Source organism: Nothobranchius furzeri, chromosome 11, assembly GCF_043380555.1.
Source record: "Nothobranchius furzeri strain GRZ-AD chromosome 11, NfurGRZ-RIMD1, whole genome shotgun sequence".
In the NCBI taxonomy this organism is placed as follows: Eukaryota; Metazoa; Chordata; class Actinopteri; order Cyprinodontiformes; family Nothobranchiidae; genus Nothobranchius; species Nothobranchius furzeri.
Genome location: NC_091751.1, coordinates 70,469,480 through 70,491,897, shown reverse-complemented (window position 1 = coordinate 70,491,897; position 22,418 = coordinate 70,469,480). Strand labels below are relative to the sequence as shown.

General features: G+C 44.0%; 2 protein-coding genes across 3 annotated transcripts; both read left to right on the top strand.

Moving 5' to 3' along the window:
- Positions 1-1,608: 1,608 nt before the first annotated feature.
- Positions 1,609-10,502, top strand: imp3 (IMP U3 small nucleolar ribonucleoprotein 3). Of its 2 annotated transcripts, XM_015975820.3 has the most exons (7): positions 1,609-1,967; positions 4,358-4,465; positions 6,971-7,045; positions 7,124-7,203; positions 7,309-7,360; positions 7,444-7,516; positions 10,365-10,502. In XM_015975820.3, exons 1-7 carry the CDS (start codon positions 1,831-1,833, stop codon positions 10,389-10,391), a joined length of 552 nt encoding a protein of 183 aa, XP_015831306.1. In that variant the 5' UTR covers positions 1,609-1,830; the 3' UTR covers positions 10,392-10,502. The 2 variants fall into 2 exon arrangements, with proteins under 2 accessions (XP_015831306.1, XP_015831307.1); XM_015975821.3 differs by lacking the exon at positions 4,358-4,465.
- Positions 10,503-17,000: 6,498 nt separating this feature from the next.
- Positions 17,001-22,114, top strand: zgc:153115 (Krueppel-like factor 9). The gene is made up of 2 exons (XM_015975817.3): positions 17,001-17,649; positions 21,726-22,114. The coding sequence occupies exons 1-2, from the start codon at positions 17,160-17,162 to the stop codon at positions 21,968-21,970; spliced, it is 735 nt and encodes a 244-aa protein (XP_015831303.1). The 5' UTR covers positions 17,001-17,159; the 3' UTR covers positions 21,971-22,114.
- The last annotated feature ends 304 nt before the right edge of the window (positions 22,115-22,418 follow it).

Sequence of the window (22,418 nt, the reverse complement as noted above, 5' to 3'; positions counted from 1 at the left end):
CTCTTTTCAAATATATGCTGAATATTCTTTGGCAATGTACCTTTATTTGCTTTATACATTATATGCAATATTCTCCAGTTGACCAAATCATGAAATTTAATTACTTTATATTTTATAAATAATGGCTTAGATGGAGCTGTACTATGAGTGTTGTCTATAATTCTCATTGCTCTTTTCTGCAAAACAAACAAAGGTTGTGTATACGTTCTATATGCAGTTCCCCAGATTTCTACACAATAATTTAAGTATGGCAGAATCAGTGCATTGTATAGTAATAACAATCCTTCACTATTTAGTACAAACTTTACACTATATAATACTGCAACGACTTTGGCCATTTTACCTTTTATATAGCCTATATGTGATTTCCAGCTTAGAGCTTCATCAATCATTACTCCCAGTCATTTGACAGTGTTGTTAAAACATGAAAATATGTTGAAAAAAGTCAGATTAAAGTTCAAAGTGGGTCCAAAGCTAATTTCTATGATTGTTGGAGAACCGTTTCAGCTAAGCTAATGCCTTTTCCAGGAAGCATTTACTCCCACCTCTAACAAACCCTAACCCCAATGCTGCTGCAAAGGTCCAGCTCAAGACGCGGTTCTGAGCATTTACTTCCTCTGCTGCACAACAACAGAAGACAAGTTTGAGATCACTTGAATAAACTTTCCTCAGACGTTCCTGCAGCCTCTAAAGCCTAATTCATGCTTCTCCCTCAGCGTCCCGAGGGAGAGACGCACGGACGGAGATGTTTTGCCCTCAGACTTCTCCGTTTTCTGACCCTGTTTTGTACGTAAGCAAGCTTGATATATGAGACCCCTGGTCTACAGGGCCTTACATGGACAAGCACCATCTTACATTGGTGATCTTCTTAGTCCCTACACCCCCAGCAGGTCCCTGAGGTCCAGTGATCAAAGCCTACTGGTTGTGCAGCACCAGGCTAAAGGTCAAAGGTGACAGATCATCTGCTGCTGTGGCCCCCAGACTCTGGACCTCTCTCCCCCTGCGCCTGAGATCAGTGGACTCAGTGGTCTCCTTCAAAAAGCAGCTGAAGACTCACCTGTTCAGGCTTTTGCGTGACCTTCATCACCACCCTCTCCTTATTCTGCTCTTTATACCCATTACGCCCTTCTCAGTGTTCCAACTAACCATGCTACTCGTTGATATGTGCTACTTTGGGGAAATGCACATGCACAGACCGATCACAGGCTGTTTCCCTAAAGAGACGCGCTACCTCTGGAAGTTTCTGCTTGTTGTAGGTTTACCTGACAGCTTGTAAAATATCATTATACTGTGAAGTAATTTCTCCCATAGTTTACCATCATTCATGACAAACTGTCTTTTTCATAAAAAAATCACGACAAACATTGTAAATTGTTGCTAATAATTATACTACAGTTCTGTATTTTTGAGTAATATTACCTATTTAAAATAAAACGTGCTTAATAAGTGCGTTATTATACTGTAAACAAGAGCAAAACTGTCGTAACATGATGCAGTAGGAATATTCCACGAGGAAGCAGGGATAGTCAGAACACCCTCATGGACGTCCATCTTTCCTATTAATTTTCTCTCTGTTTTCTTACATTTTTAAATCATAATTGTTTTTTTCTAATCTTAAACATGTCTTTAAATAATTTCAATAAATGTTTTTCATATTTTAAATTTCGCTATAAAAGACAGTTTTCTTTCTTTCGTTCACACCGCTTGGTGGCAGTAATGCGCCATCTTGTTGTTTGTCAACCGCCAATAAAAATCCAGAAGAAGCCACAGAAGAACACGTGTTTCCGGTTTGAGTAGCTGCAGTTGGCAAGCCGCTAATAAACAGTAGAAATGGTTCGTAAATTGAAACACCATGAGCAGAAGCTGCTGAAGAAGGTGGACTTTATTAACTGGGAGGTGGACAACAACCTTCACGAGGTCAAGGTGCTGCGGAGGTATCATATCGAGAAGCGGGAGGACTACATGAAGTAAGCTAGCTGCTAAACCTACCTGATATTTATCTTTATATAATTAGATAGTTTAGACAGTGTTCACTCGTTAAATCACAGACTGTATGAAGCTAATTTAACGCTAATGTTCAGAAAGCACGCTGTCCACTGAGGTGGACATGTAATAAATTATTTGTAAATGATTAAATGTTTGTTGAAGTTTGTTTCATTCACACCTAAAGATGAATGAAAAAAATTGTTTAAAAAATCATGGTTGAAGATTTCATAATTCATGCATCAAAGGGTTCCCTTTTTCTGTAAATTTGTGTGCAACAGTGTTGTTAATGATTTGATCTATTTAAAAATACTTATAATTAAAAGAATGAACACGATTTAAACGTTTATTGTGGGTAAATTTGTGTGCAAGATAAAACAGCGTTTTTTAATGATTTTTGATTAAAAAATTCTTTAATTGAAAAGAATAAACATGATTTAAACTCTTTTTGTAAAATTGCGTGCAAGATAAAACTGCGTTTTTTTATTTATTTAAAAATACTTTTAATTAAAAGAATAAACACAATTTAAACATCCCTTCTTTTTTTTTGTAAAATTGTTGGCAAGGTAAAACCCATCAAGTACTATGTCCTCCCCAATGTTCATAAAGATCTGATGTGGTATTTCAAAATAAAGTGCAATCAAAGTTGACTATAAAGACAATTTTCCCCATATTCAATGGTTTCTTTCTCTAAAAACAGTTTGATTGCGCTACATCATTCCACTTCAGTATTACAGTACACATTGAGTACTACATCCTCCCCGACTTTCATAAAGATGTGATGTGGCATTTCGAAATAAAGTGCAATCAAATTTGTCAATGACAATTTTCACTATATATATATATATATATAAATGTCACATCAGAATTAACGATGTACCCAAACAAGTTCATTTAACGATCATTCCTGAACTTGTTCCTTGTTTTATTTTTGAGTGTAAACCAAACTCACGAATTTTGCCTGGGGGGGGGGGGGGGGGGTGTTTACGGTTAACCATGCATTGACTCATTTGCTGTGTCTGGTTTTCTCCACACTTAGAATTACGGCCGTACATCAGCACCTCACCTAACACACTATTGTAGGCGTGTTTTGTCGGAGCGGGCGTGGGCAGAGCTTTGCCAAAAATTAACCATTTCATTTCCGGGTGTAAATTCAGGGTGACGAAAATGACTCGTTTATAAGATAAATGACATCTCAGCAGTACAGCATCCATACAGCACAATGTCTCAATCCAGAATGACTTCCTATCTCTGGCTCCTTCAAAGGCAGTTGGAAATCTGGGTGTTGTGATTGATGAACACCTGACCTTTAAAGATCACGTTGCCTCTGTTGCTCGTTCATGCCGCTTTGCGCTGTATAACATACGAAAGATCAGACCATACCTAACATAACATGCCACCCAGCTCCTGGTGCAATCTACTGTCATCTCCCGCCTCGATTACTGCAACGCCCTTCTAACTGGTCTTCCAGCCTGGACTGTCAGACCTGTTCAGATGGTCCAGAACGCAGCGGCGCGTCTGGTCTTCAATCAGCCAAAAAGAGCACACGTCACCCCTCTGTTCATTGAGCTCCACTGGCTACCGCTAGCAGCACGCATCAAATTCAAATTGCTAACACTAGCATACAAAGTCCGAGACGGTACGGCTCCCATCTACCTGAATCCTCTTGCAAAGGCTTACGTCTCGGCCCGGCCGCTCCGGTCATCACAGGATGGTCGGCTAGCAGTGCCTACACCACGCTCAGGACAATCCAGACTCTTCTCATGCATCGTTCCACAAATGTGGAATGACCTACCAAGCACTACCAGAACAGGGGCTTCCTTTTCAATTTTCAAGAAACTCCTGAAGACCCTGCTCTTCAGAGAGCATCTTCTAAACTAGCACCCTCCCTGCACCCGTCCCCCCCTCTCTACTGTCCACTCCTTGTTCCCTCCTCTCCATGACTGATGTCAAGTTGTTGTTGTTGTTGTTAGCCTCAAGGGCAACATGCCGATTATCACTTGTAAGTCGCGTTGGACAAAAGCGTCTGCTAAATACATAAACATAGTACTAATGGTAGTATATTATGATGTACTGTGTCTACCTTTGCTCTCAGTGGTTTAAAATAGCAGGATATGGAACCTTTATGGGCTTCAATAACCGGTTAAAAATGTTTTGGGAAACGTGCGTCCCTATTATGTCTGTTTTTCCTGATCTTTTTAATTTGATGCTGGATGCTTAAATGAAGTTAAATAGAAACGTTTAGCTAACCGAGTGCTAAACTTGGCATGGGCACAACCTGCAGCAGCAGCCTGGAGTGGTGGTGTTTACGGCAGCGCTACCCTGGCTGAACATTTCTGCTAGAGGAGCTTTAAACCCTATTTATTTTGCTCAGGTACAACAAGCTGAGTCGCAGCATCAGAAATCTGGCTCAGAAGATTCGAGACCTGGATGAGAAGGATGGCTTCAGAGCTCAGAGTACGCACCACCTGTTAGAAAAGCTGTAAGTTGCTCCTGTCGTGCTCACACAGAAACCAGTCTGTAACTCTAACATGGCCGCGCGTGTTTGTACCCGTTTACCTCGAACGCAGCTTTAGCTCCACCCACTGATGGTTTATGCTGGTGAAGGTTCTCACTCGGTCTTACAGGTCATGGTGATCCAAAAGGCAGCTGGACCTCTTAGGTTTCTTGGAGTCGTTTCACTTCTCGTCTGAGGAGCTTTGTCAATTCTAACTGGAATATAGGAGAGCTGTTGCTGTCTGTTGTTTTTAACGAGCAGAAACTACTCTGAGTACCCTACCTCTCTACCCCTGAGTTGTTGGCCTCTGTTGAGAGGGAGTCGTGTGGATTAGATGCAGGAAGGTGTGACCTAGACTGAAACTGCTTATGAATGAAATCAGGGCTGAAACGATTCCTCGAGTACCTCAAATAATTCCAGTACAAAAAATCCTCGAGTCAAATTCTCTGCCTCGAGGCTTCGTTTCCTTCATATTTAATTAATTCATGGCTTTGCAGTCGCCCGGGGTCATGTTTCACCTCTCTCTCTTTCTTAACATTTTGTAATCACAATTGCCTATTTTTGCTCATTTTAAATATATTTTTAAACATTTTCTAAATGCTTTTTTATATTTTTATATTTTTTGTTTTTGTGAAGCGCCTCGTGATTTTTATCTTGAGAGGCGCTATAGAAATGATATTTTCTTCTTCTTTGTGGATTTGTTAAGCTTCCCTAAGCCTTCATCAGAATCTGCAGGAGAAAATCTGGAATGTTAAAACAGAAAAACAAAACTAAACCGGACAAACTGCAACCCATGGCCCACCGGGCTAATGCAAGACCATCGTAGCCTCGAAGCGCTAACTAACGCTTATGTTTGATGCATTTCTGCTCTGAAACAACCAACTCCAACACTTAGCTCAGCTTATCCAAGTTTATAAGAAAAAGGATCTGTTGTGGTTGGTGAGGTCCTCGGATGAACGAGGCAGTAAAATTAACAGCTGACAGAATCAAAATCACATTCTATAAATGTTTAAACATCTATTTATTTATTTTATTTATTTATTCACGAAGTGGGTCAATACATATTAATGAACATTTCAATAAATGTAAATATGCCAGATTATAGCCTTGGGCTAATTTCCATCTGCAGACCCTCCGGCAGGTTGATGTTAGACACAAAGTAGTGTAAACATACAGAGATAGTATTTACAAGTCATGTGACGGAGACAAAAACTGTCATCCCATTATACTAAAACAAACAAATGTCAAGGAAAGTGGACACAGAGAACAACATAGACAGCAATAACGGAAACACATCAATTGTATTGCACAAACCCCGATACTGCATATGCCCTGACTGTCGTGAGATTACATTCACCCATTACACTAGCAGTTGTTTCCCTTTTAATAATGTACCAACTCTTTTCCCGGACAAATAAAAAATATAAGTATTAGACATGATCACATGTTTGTGTGTCCCTCAGCCGCTGTTTTAAGCGACTCTTAAAGATGTTTAGACTGGTACTTTCCCTCACAGATAGTGGAAGACTATTCCAGAAGGTCACTCCCTGGTATGACAGAGCAGTCTGTGAAAAGGTAGTCCGCCTGAATGTCAGTTCACAGTCACCTCTAGCAGTGGCTCGAGTCAGTCGAGACCCGACAACACTGCTAGACTTTTGTTTAATAAAATCACTCATTGGTGGTGGCGCCAGACCATGTATAACTTTATATATTAAACAGGCTGATTTAAATAATTTAAAATTAGTAAAATTTAAAAACTTGTATTTATCTAAAATTTGACAGTGGTGATATGAGAGAGGTTTTTTATCTAATATTTTCAATGCTCTTTTGTAGCATACTTCAGTTGGCCCAATAGCAGCCGAGCTCGTATAGGACCAACTGGTAATACAATATTCAATATGAGCCAGTATCATAGAATGCAGGAATGTAATCGCTGCCGTGTCTGTTAATGACGATCGGATATATCTAAAGTTCCGTATATTAACATTAACAGTTTTCACTACTTTACTAATATGTTTTTTAAAAGTTAATTTAGAGTCTAATCGCACTCCCAAATACTTAAATTCCTCAACATTAATTAATTCATGTGCACCCAAGCAAACTTTTCCTGCAGCCACGGTTGTTTTAGGTTTACTGAAAAACATTGATACGGTCTTGTTAAAATTAAGGCACAGGCATGAGTCATTCAGCCATTTTCGTAAATCACGTAATGCCAGTGAAAGCTGATGGGCTGCATCATCCGGAGTTTCGGCTTGCGTAAAAATTACCGTATCATCAGCATACATAATTGTGTCCACATTTCTACATACATTAGGCAAGTCATTTACATAAAGTGAAAATAACAGGGGACCCAAAATTGAACCCTGGGGAACACCTTGCATGCAGTTAAGATAGGGTGACTTGCTATTCTTTATTTGCACACATTGTTTTCTATCTGATAAATAAGACTATGAAATGAAAACATGAGTGATTATGTTGCTGATGTTTCAGCTACAGCTTGGGCGTCATCCCCACCAGACAGAACCTGGCCCTGACGGAGAAGGTCACGGTGTCTTCGTTCTGCAGGTGAGTGCTCTCTAACTGAGCCGTGGACGCAGCCAGAGCTCGCTCGTGTTCTCAACGGCTGGCTGTGTGCTCCTGCAGGAGGCGGTTGCCCTGCATCATGATTAACCTCCACATGGCTCAGAACCTGAAGATGGCTGTCGGCTTCATCCAACAAGGACGTATCCTTCACTCTCAGAGTCTAACGCTGTCGTGCTTAAAGCCGTTTGTTAGGTCTTCTGGTTCTGAATCAGCGACAGTCGGGTTTGTTTTCTGACTCTTGACAGATGTGCGTGTGGGTCCAGATGTTGTCACAGACCCAGCTTTTCTAGTCACGAGGTTTGTTTCCAGCATAAGAACTCCACTCAGGTTTTCTGACAGCAAACTTGAGTTAATAACTCACTATTGTTTATTTGTTTTAGAAACATGGAAGACTTTGTCACGTGGGTGGACTCCTCGAAGATCAAGCAGCATGTGATGAATTATAACGACGAGGTGAGAGATCAGTGCTGGCCGAGTGCGACGTTGGAGGAAACAAGACTTTAATTTATGAAGATGCATCATTATTAAGCAACAGCTGCTCAGCATCAGTTCAGTCCTTATTGCTGTTAAACGTTCCTGACCTGACTCACCAATCAGAAAACCAAAATCTGATCCTCGGGATTTCTGCAAACCAACTTCAGCTGAACAGCAGAGTTGTGATGATCCAACAAAAGCTCCGCTGGAGTTTCTTATGGGCCATTCCCATCTGTACCGGGTCGGCCCGGGCTGGGTAGCCCCAGTCGGCCCCAGCCTGGCCCGGTTGATTCCACACATCCTTGCCTTAAGCCCATGTGGGCTGATTCTACCCACCAATCAGAGGCTTGCTCTAATGGAAGGTGTGAATTTGCTGTCAGCAGTGGGTGTGTTGGCCCTGGTCGGCCTGAAGCAGACCCCCTCGAGAAGAGGGCTGAGAATGAGCCTTGGTTGGCCCGGAAAAATACCAGGCCACCCAGATATGTAAACAACCTACGCTACCTGGCCCGGGCCGACCCGGTACAGGTGGGAATGGCCCATTATTCCCTCTGCCCAGAAAAACTAATAAACTGACAAATGATGATAAATTATTAGGGATCATCATGTAATTATTAAGAGTTTTTAAAGGAACTTTACGGACTTTTGAATTTTTATGCTCGTGATCGCCCCCTCAGGCCAAAAACGTAACGGCAGCTTCAATAGTAGGCTCGTGCACGAGGCACGCATGCTGTACGTGCACACTCCTTAATGAAAATAACAGCTGAGACAGTCCCGTGTGTGTGTGTGTGTGTGTGTGTGTGTGTGTGTGTGTGTGTGTGTGTGTGTGTGTGTGTGTGTGTGTGTGTGTGTGTGTGTGTGTGTGTGTGTGTGTGTGTGTGTGTGTGTGTGTGTGTGTGTGTGTGTGTGCGTGTGCGCGACCGACCCGGAGGACGTGCAGCTAATTAATTAAATAATTTGGTTCTGTAGCTTTCTCTTCAGCACAGCCGACAAAGGTTGATGATGGGTCAGTCCTCCTGCATGCTCAGATCATTCCCTTCCCTTGCTTGAAAAATTGTTCCAAAATGAAAGTTGAACCCACATCTTTTTTATCTGTGAATTCAATGCCGTTCGGCGAGTCTCAAATAAAAATTTGGGCATCTTACTGTAAAAAATATACCATTAATGTAAAAAAGAAACTCTAAATAAACTATGTTCACATTAGGGCTGGGCGATATGACGATTTTAGACCGTTTTACGATCTACACATCTGACGGTCTGTCATTTTTGAGAGACCGTTTTATCACGATTCACAGCTCTGCTGTTGAATTTCTGCCTCTGAATGAAAAGGGAACTTACCTCAGGCGAATGACACGCCTTTGTCTGACCCTTAACCAATCAGAGTGAGTCATAGTAATATATCAGTGCCCCGCTTGTTTTCACCTGCGTGTGAACAAACATGGCTTCGCCGCGGCTGAGCGACAACGAGGTTTTCGTTCCGAAGAGGAACGCCTCGTCCGTTATATGGAACTGGTTTGGTTTTTCACCAGATGATAAAGAGCAGCTAAACGTCATTTACAAGGAGAGCGTCAAGGCAGGTGATGGCAACACCACAAACTTGTTTAATCACTTGAAAAGAAGCCATCCCAAACAATACAATGAGAGCCAGGCGGCAGCGGCTAGCGCTTCTTCCGGTCAGCAAACGCTAACAAACACACAAAATTCACTCCCTACGACAGAGACAGCAGACGATGGAACAGCGTGACCGAGTGAGCGTTGCAGAAAATATTCAGAATGAGCAGTTATTTGCTACCACAAGCGATCTCTGGTCCAGCCGCACATCAGAGCCGTATTTGAGCTTAACTATCCACTACATGAGCAGCTGGGAGCTACATAGTATTTTGAACAAGTTAATGTTTGCACAATACGTTTGCAATTGACATGTTTGCACTTTAAATATGTTTACGACTTTAATTTATGTTAAGTTACTTGAAAAACGAGAAAAACAGATTTTTGTAATTGTTTCTCTCAGGGCTTTTATCCTCTCTGGTGTGAGTTTAAAATATAAGTGTGTTAGCACTGTGCTGATTATCCCTAATATGAATAAATGTTTGTTTATTCAATGTTTCTCTTCTTTAATACGCAATTGAAGTTATGCTATTCATGGATAAAAAAATCGTGATCGTAAAATCGAAATCGTGATAAAATATTGGAAAAATCGTGATATTCTATTTTTGCAAAATCGCCCAGCCCTAATTCACATCCAGAATCGAACCCGGGTCTTCTGCACGAGAGTCCGACATCTTACTGGGTGAGCTAAGGCGCCAGTGATGTTGTTTGTATCTGTAACATTTATATCCTTGATGACAGCTGAAACACCGTCAAACCAAAGAACGGTTCGGAGTGAAAATGGCTATTTTGTTGCTAATTTGCAGGAAATATCTAGAAGAAAGTTCTACAGAAAGTAGCTAAGGGTCCTCAGAAATGTAGCTAGCTTTGTCACTAGGCGTTAGGAACAGCGACAAAGTGGCACTGCCTCTCTCTCTGCTGCTAAAGCTACGGACAGCAAATGCTACGGGCGATGCCTGAGCGTGAACGCGCATGAAGAAGCCTGCTCGACCCGAGCATCTCTCTTTTTCTGTGATTTTACAGAAAAACAGGCAATCACAGTAAAAATGCCAGGGCTCATTCTACAGGACCAGGGCATTGCAGGAGAATGTATGAAGAAGACATTTATTATTTCTATACGTGTTTTGGCTGTCACACTTCCATAATGCACCTTTAATAGGCACAATTTCACAGAATACCAAACAGGAAAACATCTAAAAATGTTCCGTTGTTTGTTTTGCAGAGAGATGACTTCGATCTGGTGGCTTAATCCGGTTGAAGGAAACATCAGGAAAAACTCCCATCAGCAGGAATGCTGAATAAATATCTTTTTAATAAAACTCTGACAGTGTAAACAATAAAGGTTGTTGTTGTCACAGTGTTTCTGCTTTTCTCTGAGTTCCCTCGTCTCAAGACTTCAAAATAACCGTCAAGTGTCCCAAAACCACAGGCCGAGCGTTAACACGGCTAAGGCTCTAGAGAAGACGGACGCCATCTGCAGATCCACGTCCTCGTGACCATCAGAGCCACAAGTGCACAGCGATGAGCGTGATCAGGTTCACAGCCGCCGCCTCAGCGTGTTCAGAGCGGTTATTCAGAGAGAGGGCGTCACGTCTGTATTTTTGGGACTGGAGGGCTTTGGTGTTTAAACATAAAACCCGAATCACATTGTTGGACTAAAAATGACCCGAAATACGAGTTTTGAGTATTAAGCACTTGGTCCATTAGTTGATTGGTTTGGTTCAATTTAGTTCAAAGTCTGATTTTAACATGGAGCATAAAACTATGATTTACCACTTGTTAAAATTCAGAGAAAACTGATTCAGCTTCAGAAATTTCCTGCATTAACCGATGCTTTTAGTGGCATTTTAGCTTGAAAATGAGGTGGAAGACGTCTAGAAATCAGCAATCAGCTGGCCATGGCCTCAACCTTGGGCAGCAGTAGCTCCACAGGTAGAGCGGGCGGTCCAGTAATCGGAAGGTTGCAGGTTGGATTCCGGCTCCGGACAGAGAATTCTGCTGTTGTGTCCTTGGGCAAGACACTTAACCCACCTTGCCTGCTGGTGGTGGTCGGAGGGACCGGCGGCGCCTCTGTCAGTGCGCCCCAGGGCAGCTGTGGCTACATCGTAGCTCATCACCACCAGTGTGTGAATGTGTGTGTGTGTGTGAATGGATGAATGATGCACTGTAGTGTAAAGCGCTTTGGAGTCCTGACTCTGAGAGGCGCTATACAAGTGCGGGTCATTTATCATTTACCATAACCATCAGCTGACCTCCAGTATGAACTACTGGACTGTAAACCTTTGCCAGATCATGCAGAACATTTTAGAACGGCTGGGATTTGCTGAGTGGTCTTTAATTGCTCGTTACTTTTTATCTAAAAGGGATTTTCCTCTTTAGAGAATTTCCTCCATGTTTGCCACCGTAATTATCTGGACATCCTGTTGCTCTGACTTGACCATGCTCGTGTTTCATCGAGCTCTGAAGTCGGCATGAGATTCTTTGTCTTTTGGATGTAAGTCTGATGTGATGACGTGTTTTTTTGGTGCCAGCCGCTTCCATGAAAACACAAACATCCTTACCAACCTCCATGAAGGAGTACGGCCTAGTCACCGTGGGTATTCTTCTTGCATACTCCTTGTGGAGGTTCTCCAGGTAGGGCTCTGCAACAAACTGTTATTTGGATGGTCGATGAATCAGATGAGGTCTCGACTCGACTAATGCGATTAAACAGGAAATTTTAAAACTGCTGGGGAAACATTTTTTTCTATCTTTTATTATTTTCTATCCTTTATTTAACAACAAAGCATTATTAAAAAACAGTTCAACAGTGTGCCAAAGGACTTGCTATTACCTAAATATATCCATAGTTAAACTCCGATCAGTAAACATGCTGGTGAAGGTTCTCAGTCATCCAGGTCATGGTAATCCAAAAGGGTTCGAATGAAGACAACTTTGGTTTCTTGAAGACGTTTTGCTTCTCATCCGAGGAGCTTTGTCAATTCTGACTGGAAAATGGGAGAGTCAAATTTATGAGAAGAAGAAGAAAAAAATATCTATAGTGCCGCCGCCTCTCAAGATAAAAATCACGAGGTGCTTCACAAAAGCAAAAAATGTAAAAATATAAAAAGGCATTTAGAAAATGTTTTAAAAAAATTTTAATGAGCTAAAACAGACAATTGTGATTAAAAATGTAAAGAAAGAGAGAGAGTGAACAGGAAAGAGGGAAATCAGTGGATCCTGAGGAAGGTGGAATAGGTGGGGAGAGCAGAATAAAGAGAGAGAGGTGAAGAAGGTCATCCAAAAGCCAGCTTGAACAGGTGAGTCTTCAGCTGCTTTTTAAAGGAGACCACTGAGTCCACTGATCTCAGGCTCAGGGGGAGAGAGTTCCAGAGTCTGGGGCCACAGCAGCAGATGATCTGTCACCTTTGACCTTTAGCCTGGTGCTGCACAACCAGTAGGCTTTGATCACTGGACCTCAGGGACCTGCTGGGGGTGTAGGGACTAAGAAGATCACCAATGTAAGATGGTGCTTGTCCATGTAAGGCCCTATAGACCAGAACCAGGATCTTGAGATGAACCCTGAAGTTGACTGGCAGCCAGTGAAGCTGGAGGAGAAGCGGGGTGATGTGGGTGTGTTTGGAGGACTTGGTCAGAAGCCGAGCACAGGCGTTCTGAACCACCTGTAGACGGTTCAGGGAGGTTCTGCTCAGACACGAAATGTCATGAGCTGCAGCAGTCGTTATTTAAAGGTGCATTCCTTTATTTGCAAAACAACTTGGCTTAAAAATGTTTTGTCCCATGCTTCTTAACAATGCGATAAAGTAGCATAGCTATAAAGATATTGTGGAGATTTAAAAGAAATAAACTCATAAAGTGCTTCTCTCGCATTTGTCTTAAAAACCTCAGCCAATCATTGCTTTCGGTCTGAAAGAGGGACATGGTACATTTGTGAGTAATTACAATGCTATGTACGATACCCATTTTACTAATAAAGTTAGTTTAAAATGGAGGGGTGGGGGTTAAGTACACCTGCTTTGGGAGCCCCCTAGTGGCTTGGGGGCCCAGTGCAACTGCACAGGTTGCACATAGGACGAAACGCCATGCTTTCATAAAACCGAATGAAATCAGCCTCACATTTCTTGAGTTAGCTGTGTGGGTCTGCTGTTCACAGCATAGCCAAACAACCCGTCTTTTAGGCTCCTGTCAAGTTTCACTTTAAGCTCAGAAGTAATGCTGAATGATGTGGCCTCGTGCTTCAACGCAGTCTGAAAATACCTTCAGAATGCGACTGAGAAAGGAAGTACATCTCAGACACTTCAGTTCTGTCCTCTGCAAACCACCTCCACAATATCTCAGAGCGTTCACCAAGGCTCTGAAAATAGCTGCTCAGGGGCTTCCAACACTTCAGCATTCGGTCGATAGATGGCAGCAGAGACAGCCACCTTGTGACAGCATGCCTCAGCAGGTTATATTCATCCACTTCCACAAACGCAAAACTCTTTCAGCTGCGCTGTTCTGCTGGCTGAGATGCTGAAGTGGCTATAAAACACAACACAATGTCTTTAACATCCAGATCTAAGTTGCCAGCCGCATATCTCGAGCCATTGTGCAAGATGTGTGCTAAAGAAAAGGAAATCACTCACCTGACCTGAACGACATTACATTAATCTTTGAGGACAAAGTAAAGAACTTTGGTGTTAATCTTTGACCAGGACATGTCATTCAAATCCCACGTTAAACAGGTTTGTAGGATTTCCTTTTCCCACCTTCGGAATATTGCTAAGATTAGAAGCATCCTTTCCAGGAGTGATGCTGAAAAACTAGTTCATGCATTTATTACATCAAGACTGGATTACTGTAATCCATTACTCTCAGGAAGTCCACAGAATGTAGTTAAAAGTCTACTGGAGGCCTGGTCATCGAGCATCCTGAGCTCAGGTTCTTCAACAACGCCCTTTTTCTCCCAGACAGAGTGCTTTTTAGTAAGAGAGGCAACAGCTTGTTTCTGGACAGCATTCACTCTGTTCTGGAGAAGATTCTGGCTCACAGGTGTAACACCTAAATCTGTTACGCCTTAGAAAGATAACAGCTGACAGAAAAGGGCAAACGGACGAGCTTCTCATCCGGCACTTCTCATCTAGTTTACACTCATGACAACTCTGAGGGGGGTGAATTTTTTTCTCACTCTTCTGTTTAAGTGTATTAAAAGCCTAAAATTCTGTGTAACCGCAGAGCTAGCTCCGTGGAAAGGCCTCAGTAGAGCCTCGGTCTGGCTTGGAAACTGCTCTGGGATTTTGAGTCTCTGTGTTTGTGTATTCTTTCTCATAATTTCTCATCCCATCCTCCTCAATAGACTCTCTTCCTTAGGCATCACTCACACCCCCCTCAGCTGGTTTCAATCTTACCTTACTGGCCGCACTCAGCTCATCCAGTTAAAATCCTTTACCTCAGAACCCTCCCCAGTCAAATCAGGTGTGCCCCAGGGCTCTGTCCTGGGGCCCCTCCTCTTCATAGTATATCTCCTCCCTATCGGCAAAATCTTCCGCAAATTCAATATCCAGTTTCACTGCTTTGCAGATGACACCCAGCTCTACATTTCCAGTAAGCCCAACTCAACTCTCCCACCATCCTCCCTTACACTCTGCCTCTCTGAAATCAAATCATGGTTCACCTCTAATTTCCTCAAACTCAACGGCAATAAAACTGAACTTCTTCTTGTTGGCACTAACTCCACCCTCTCAACATCTGACAGCTTTTCTTTAACTATTGACAGCGCCACAGTCTCCCCCTCACCTCATGTCAAGAGTCTGGGTGTCATTCTCGACAGCTCACTTTCTTTTCAAGCTCACATTAATAACTTAATTCGGTCAGCATACTTCCATCTACGTTCCATAAACCGTCTCCGCCCCTCCCTGACCCCTCACACTGCCGCCATTCTCGTCCACAGCCTCGTCACCTCCCGTATCGACTATTGCAATTCACTTCTTTATGGTCTCCCCAACAAACTCCTTCATAAACTGCAACTGGTCCAGAATTCGGCAGCCCGTATTATCACCAGAACCCCTTCCTTTCACCACATCACGCCGGTTCTCCAGCAGCTTCACTGGCTCCCAGTTAAATTCAGGTCCATCTTCAAAATTCTCCTCCATACCTTCAAAGCAATCCACAACCTCTCTCCTCCATATATCTCAGACCTTATAAGTATTCACACCCCATCCCGTTCACTCAGATCTTCTTCTTCCATCCATCTTGCGGTTCCTTCTGCCCGTCTCACTACCATGGGGAGCAGAGCTTTCAGCCGCTCTGCTCCTCGACTCTGGAACTCACTTCCCCCAGACATCAGGAACGTCAACAGTTTTACCCTTTTCAAAACAAAACTCAAAACACACATGTTTAAATCTGCCTACAACCTCTGATTTTATTGAAATGTTTCTCTCTGTTTTTTCTTCTTTGGGTTTTATTATTGTTTTATTGTATTTTATTACGTGTTTTGTGTAAAGTGACCTTGGGTGTCCTGAAAGGCGCTTTGAAATAAAATGTATTATTATTATATATTATTCTTGTTTGGATATTATTTGTGCAACTGTTGGACAAAATGACTTGCTGTGGCATTAATTGCACTAATAGAGCGTCCAAGGAGTCTCCACTTCATTTTTTTCGGTAAGTAAAATTATATTTATGAATTTTAGGTCACTGCCGAGCTGAGCTTAGATTTTAACATGTACTGTTTAACCATGAAATTTAAATGTAATAGGGTAAAACCCAGTGCATTTAACATAATGCTGCACTTTATAAAATGGGATGAAATAACATGTTGGCGGAGCTGGGTTCTGACTATCGGCTTGTGGAGCTCTTGGGAGACCTCTGTTTTCCACCCGGTTTTACCCAGCGGTCAGCCCGGCGTATCTCTGACTCAGAAGTTCTGGTGTTGTGCACAGTTAACTCCGGTTGTAGCTAGGTTGCTACCTCCATTAGCTTAGCTCCCACCTCCGCGTTAGTTTTGGGTTAGCTTCAGGTTAGCTTGTAGCTAGTTCGACTGGGTGTCATCAGTTGATCCCAGCCTTACAGCCCCACCCTCAGCTCCTCCTCTTCCCTTTTATGGAATTGTCTGGGCTTGATGGAACCTGTGACACGGTCAAAATGGTGGTGGTGGCCACCTCTCATTTGGCCTCAAAAACGTGTTATTGGAGCCTATGGAAATGAATTGTCCAGTATTTATATGTCGATGCTTGTCACCAGCATTCAGACATCAATTCTGTTTGCTTCACAGCCAGATGGGACACGGGGGAAAATATGTTAAAATGGCCCACCAGCGAAATGCAATTTCTTCAGCATTTCCAAGTCCACCAGCTCGGTGGCCTGGCAAGCCAGACTAAATAAATGCATTATTTAAACTTTGCAAAGCAAGAATTTGGTCTAGTTCACTGGGCTACCAACTCGGAGGAGGTTTGTACAACTCCGGTCAGGTGACGTCCTGTCCTGCAGCGAGAGGAACGGAGGAGCAGCACGTTTTATTGAGAAATGACCGAATGTTAGCACAGAAAGGATATTCACCTGTGCTTTGACCATAAAAAATTAATAGCAGACACAAGGGGGGTTAAAAGCCAGCGAAACTGTCATGTGTGATCATTTTTTTAAAGTCACGTTGGAATTAATAGATAAATAAATGTCTCATGTGTCCTACTGCTCCTGAACGCACCGCCGCTCCGGACCGGGGGGGGGGGGGGGGGGGTTGGGGGGGGGGCGTGGGTTGACCGGCTTCGTTCGCTCGGAGCTCAGACACAATGAACCGTCAGACGGAGCGGGGCACGCGCGCTGGGCCTGTGGCATTAGCACGCTTTTAGCTTCTTATTGTTCGCAGAACTTGTTTTTAACCCACCGCTTTATGTTTATGGCGGCGCCGCCACGCATCTGGAAGCGGGCTGTTCTCGGAGTTTGACGAGAACGAGGTCGGGACAGACCAACGTCACCGCCAGACCCTCCTTGCGATATTTTAGTGACTTTTGTTTTAACTGAAGACAAAACCGAGCAGATAATGTCGCTTCCGTCTGACTATTTTGCTGCTGAGTGTCTGGTGTCCATATCCAGCGGTCCCGTCCTGCACAGACCCACCCCTGTGGCACCCAACAGTGAGCCGGCCGCGGTGGGCCCTCTTCCCGGGGACCCCGACGCCTCGAGCGAGGACAGGGAAGTGCAGGAGACACTGAGGCTGGAAGGGACGAACATGACGACGGTGGCCGGTATCCTCACTGACCTGCACAGCAAGTTCCGCCCCATGTCGGCCTACTCTGAGAGCAGCAACTCCTCGTGTGGAGGGGAGAGCGGGTACACCACGTTGTCCGACCCCACCACCCCGACCATGACCCCCTCCGCCACTCCCGTCCCCGGGCAGCAGCAGCAACACCAGCTCAGGGGGGCATGGGGGGTCGGGTCGCCGATGAAGCGACATCAGTGCACTTTTGACGGATGCGACAGAGTTTACGGGAAGTCATCGCACCTGAAGGCGCACATCCGGACCCACACAGGTACACACGCTCTACGCTAGCGAGCTCCGTGTAGCTAGCTGTTAGCATCTTTCTGTGTTGCTGCTTCGTGTGACTGTCTGATGAAAGCCGAGTCTTGCTAGCTGGCTCGTTTGTGACGGTTAGCAGAAGCTTTAAACACAAAGAGCGTTAAAGCTAGTGCCTCGTTGACTCGGACAAAGAAGCAAAGTAACAAAAGAACAGGGCTGGAGCTGAGACCGATAACGTAACTCCACCTCCCGCTGGATTTTCATATGAAATGAACTTAAACCTTAAAGAGCAAGTCACCCCCAAATCAACATTTTTAGCTGATAAACTATGTAACTAATGTGTTTAATCGCGGTGTAGTCAAATCATTTGGCCCCTTAGGGGGTCTTAGTTAAAATATACAACCCCTGTGTGTGATATTTTTACCTCTTTACTATAAATCCTGTGTTTCCAGTTCACAAACTTGTCCTTTTTCACTAATATTTCTCACCAACATCATTCTAAATATTCGTCTCAACTTGAAATTCTACATTTTTACATACATAAACTGGTCGACGTTCCATGGTCATCCACCTTCTTAAAATACAGTAGCTGTTTAGGGACATACCAGCTCCACGTTACCTGTTTGGACTATGATTGTAACCTGAATTAACCAGCAGAGGGCAGCAGTGCGCCCTGGAAGCATGGAGTCTTCTAATTCAAATAAGAAATAGATAAGAATAGCAACACGTTGCTGTACTTGTTCGTTTGTTTAATAAACAATTAAATCATAAGACGCATAAAATGTGCCAGTTCGTCATCATGTCCGACACAAGGAAGCCGCATATGTTAAGATCCCCGCCCGATATTAGCTGGACGCCAGCCTCCGATTAGTGTCTCTGACTCCCAAACTCACCTCGAGTTGTTCGTTCATCTTTTCCTAGTACCAGAACTCCCGATCCAGTCCCAACGTGTCCGTTCCAAAGTCCTTCTACTCGAGTCTCCTCTCTTCCTGCAGCCTGCCGTCTCTCCCAACACGCTCCAGCGCTCGTCCGCTAGCCAGTGGCTAAATCAGCGTTGTTTACTTGATCTCCCTTAGCACTCTACTAACAACGATGTAGTTCTCCACGCGTCACAGAGACGCTCCGACACAGAGGGGTTCTTCTCTAATGTTACATTTAGACTTGGGTCTCCTTTTGCTGGTAATCTGTGGGAGTTTACACACAGCGTCTCTCCGGCTCTAGCTGTGGCTAACTAGTAGCTCGTGACGCCCATCTCCACCACGCCAGCTGTGAGCCACGTTAGCTGGTGGATAAGTCAACATTGTTTACTTGATCTCCAGCTCACCAACTCTCCTTCGCCAGCCGTGGCTAACGATCAGCCAGTGATCGCTCCATATCCATATAAGCTGGTAGCAGCAGCCATCTTGTTTACATCGAGGCACCGTGATCCACGCGAAACGGGTGTTGTGGGAAATGAAGCTCCGCTGTAATATTCTGTTTCCCTTCGGCAGTCGAGAGCAAACATTTCCTAATTCACACAACTTATTGTCCATTATGAGGACTAAACTACCTCAATTAAAAGATGGTTAAACATCTTTTTACATAACTTTCTTAAATGATAAATAAGCTTGCTACAAAAGAGGGAACAAGAATGTTTTAACTGTATATTTTTTATTGTTTTTAGGAGGAAATACAGATATAAAATCACAAGCGTAACATTATTACATTACATCGTTTTCCCGTAAAAGTTTATCACAAATGGTGTGAAAATAGCCAGAAGTGCGATCTCCTGACACGGTTGGGGGGGGGGGGGGGGGGGGGGGGGCAGAATATTTCAGGGGAACACAATTCCTCACAACACCTGACCTCCCGGCTGACGACACCCCTCCGTGTGAATCGTGACGGCTTCAAGAACAGAACTAGCTTGCTTCCTTCAGAACTGGTAGGTAGGTTGATACAGTCATTATTATAAATACTTTTTTAAAGAGGTCGAGTAGCTTGTGTTGAGCTTTGTGTGGGTTAGGCTACGCAGGTTGGAACCTGATTACACAGTCAAACCCACGAGTGGGCCACCGTAGCTGCAATACTTTCTCTGACCTGCATGGCGCTAAAGAGTCACCTTTTTTCATCATGATTACAGTGGATTTCACACACGGGGCCTTTAAAGTCAGTCCCAAACTTCTTTATTACTATATTATTTCCTTGAATATGGTGGAGGCCCAGGCCAGAGGAACCCTCTGTTTCCTCCTCAGAAGTCTGTCCGTTTCTCCCTCTGTGAACAGGGTGGGGCTAGCTGTGGGGCATTTCCGTTTGAGCTACAAAACACCTCAGTGGGGGTTACTGTAGCATGTGACAGCCATGGCGGTCTGCACAACGTGTGGCTCCAGCAGGACACGCTGCGTCATGAGCGCACCTCCCAAAAACGTACATCACTCAGCAGACCGCTACCTAAAACAAAGCGCCGCTGTTACAACTTCTGACTTGACCCAGCTCATCTTCCTCAAAGAGGAAGACTCGTTTTCAAAACCGCTTTGGCCTCCGTCTCCGGCTGCGAGTCTCTTTTTCCGGCTTGCAGCTAAACAGCTGATCTGTCTGCTGGACATTCGTCCTCCTTTATACGTAAACTCACTAAACTACAGAGAAGTAACTAACGGTCACTAGGGATGGGTACAGAATTCGGTACTTTTTAAGGTACCGACCGAATTCCATAGTACCGACCGAGCTCCGATTCACGTCATTTCAAACGGTGCCTCGTTTCGGCACCCATCCATCATAACGAGAACTTGCCTAGACAGCTGCGCATGCGCAAGAGCGTTATGTCGTCGGTCGCTGCGAGCGAGTTGTAAACAGAGCAGCATGGTAGAAAGAACGCACGCTAAAGCTCGGGTCCACTTCACTAAATGTGATGGGTAACTGGGTGATGATGAAACCAACGACAACGATCTAAGTGAGACATCCTCATCTTAATCTGCTCCAGTAGGTAAATACATATAGCCTGATATGTTAGCTTCCGTTTCGCTAATGGTGCGTTTGCTTTCTCCTCGGAACTCCGAATTTCCGAATAGAACAACATGAACGCGCTCTAAAGTTTGGCTTCACTTTACTAAATGCGACGGGTGATTGGGTGAAGATGAAACCAGCGACAACGATCTAAGTGTGAGGCATCATCGTTTTAATCTTCTCCAGCAGATAAATAAACTGTTTAAGATATCGTTAGCTTGATATGTTAGCTTCCATTGCTACCATTGTTATCAGCTAATGGTGCGTTCGCTTTCTCCTGGGAAATTCTAACTTCCCAGTAGGAAAAATCAAATGAAAAAGGACGGCAAAAGGAATGAAGATACACAGTAAATTTAGTTCACAGTAAAGATGTTTGCTTCAGTTTAATTATCAGCTTATAAAACTACAAGGACGATGTTAAAATACAAACAGTTGTATGTTATTTATCGTGATATTTATCAAATATGGTTATATATTGAGAAAAATATATATTTAATTATAAAAGATAATTAAAATATTAAACACTCAAAAGTATCGAAAATTGGTACCGTTAAGTACCGGTATCGATTCCTAGGTACCGGTAATTAGTACCGGATCGATTAAATGTCAAAGGTACCCACCCCTAACGATCACAGATCGCCCCAATATCTAAACTTTTGCTGTGAATTGTGTCTCACTCTTTACTCCGCAGCTCAGTGACATCACAGAGCTTCTTCTGGCCCTCTGCAACAAAACGCCACCCAACCATCCTTAGCGGTTGAGATTTCCACCAAAGAGATGTTTAAACAATATTAATCTAATCAATCATTACGATAATCTTTTACGGCGATTTTTAAAAATCATCCAAACGATCACTCTCTGATTTTGAAATGTCGACTGAGACCTGATGTGAAGTAACAATCCAGGAGCGAATAAGACGAAGGGGGCGTTCCCGTTCACACACCAACGGCCCTGTTTGCTGCTGGTGGGCTGATACTGCCTTCTGTCAGCGCAGACCTACCCGAGTCGCTCTTTCTATTTTAGTTGTCACCTTCCGAGTGTGCTGGTATGAAGGTAAAGCTGGCAGCCACGCCCACCTGTAAGCCACTGATCGATCTCTCTTCTCTGCAGGTGAGCGGCCCTTCCCGTGCACCTGGCCCAACTGTGAGAAGAAGTTTGCCCGCTCCGACGAGCTGGCTCGTCACACCCGCACCCACACAGGGGAGAAGCGCTTCCAGTGCCCGCTGTGCGACAAGCGCTTTATGCGCAGCGACCACCTGATCAAACACGCTCGGCGTCACCCGGACTTCCTGTCCTCCATGTTGGTTCGCAACAGGGGCGTGTCTTCGGCCGCTAACCAAGCCATGAGCAAATAGTACCAATGCTGATGTCCGTCTGAAGACGACCGGTGACAGTCTGACCCATCATGTTGATCTCAAACGCACCGGTAGTACCGCCTCTCACAGATGAGTCATGTGACCCCTGACCACCAGGGTTGTCTCCAACACATTCCCTACCTACACAGCCTGGCGTATAGAAATGTTTCCTAGTCACAGCTAGGGTTGCAGGGATGAACCGGTTTGACCGTTAGCCCCCCCCGTAAAGACGCCTCCAACACCTCCTCTAAAGTATTCCCAAACAGGAGTCTCCAACCGCTTCCTAGGTGGAAGTGGAGCAGTCCCAGTGGTTGTTGCTGCTGCTCCTGCTGCGTGCGCGCGTTCAGTTTCACTTTTGCTTTTGTCCGTGCGGGTCGTGCTATTGGCTCTTTGTTTTTTATCGGCGGTGTTGGAGGCGTCTACGGGGGGTTAACCGGGTTAATAGTCT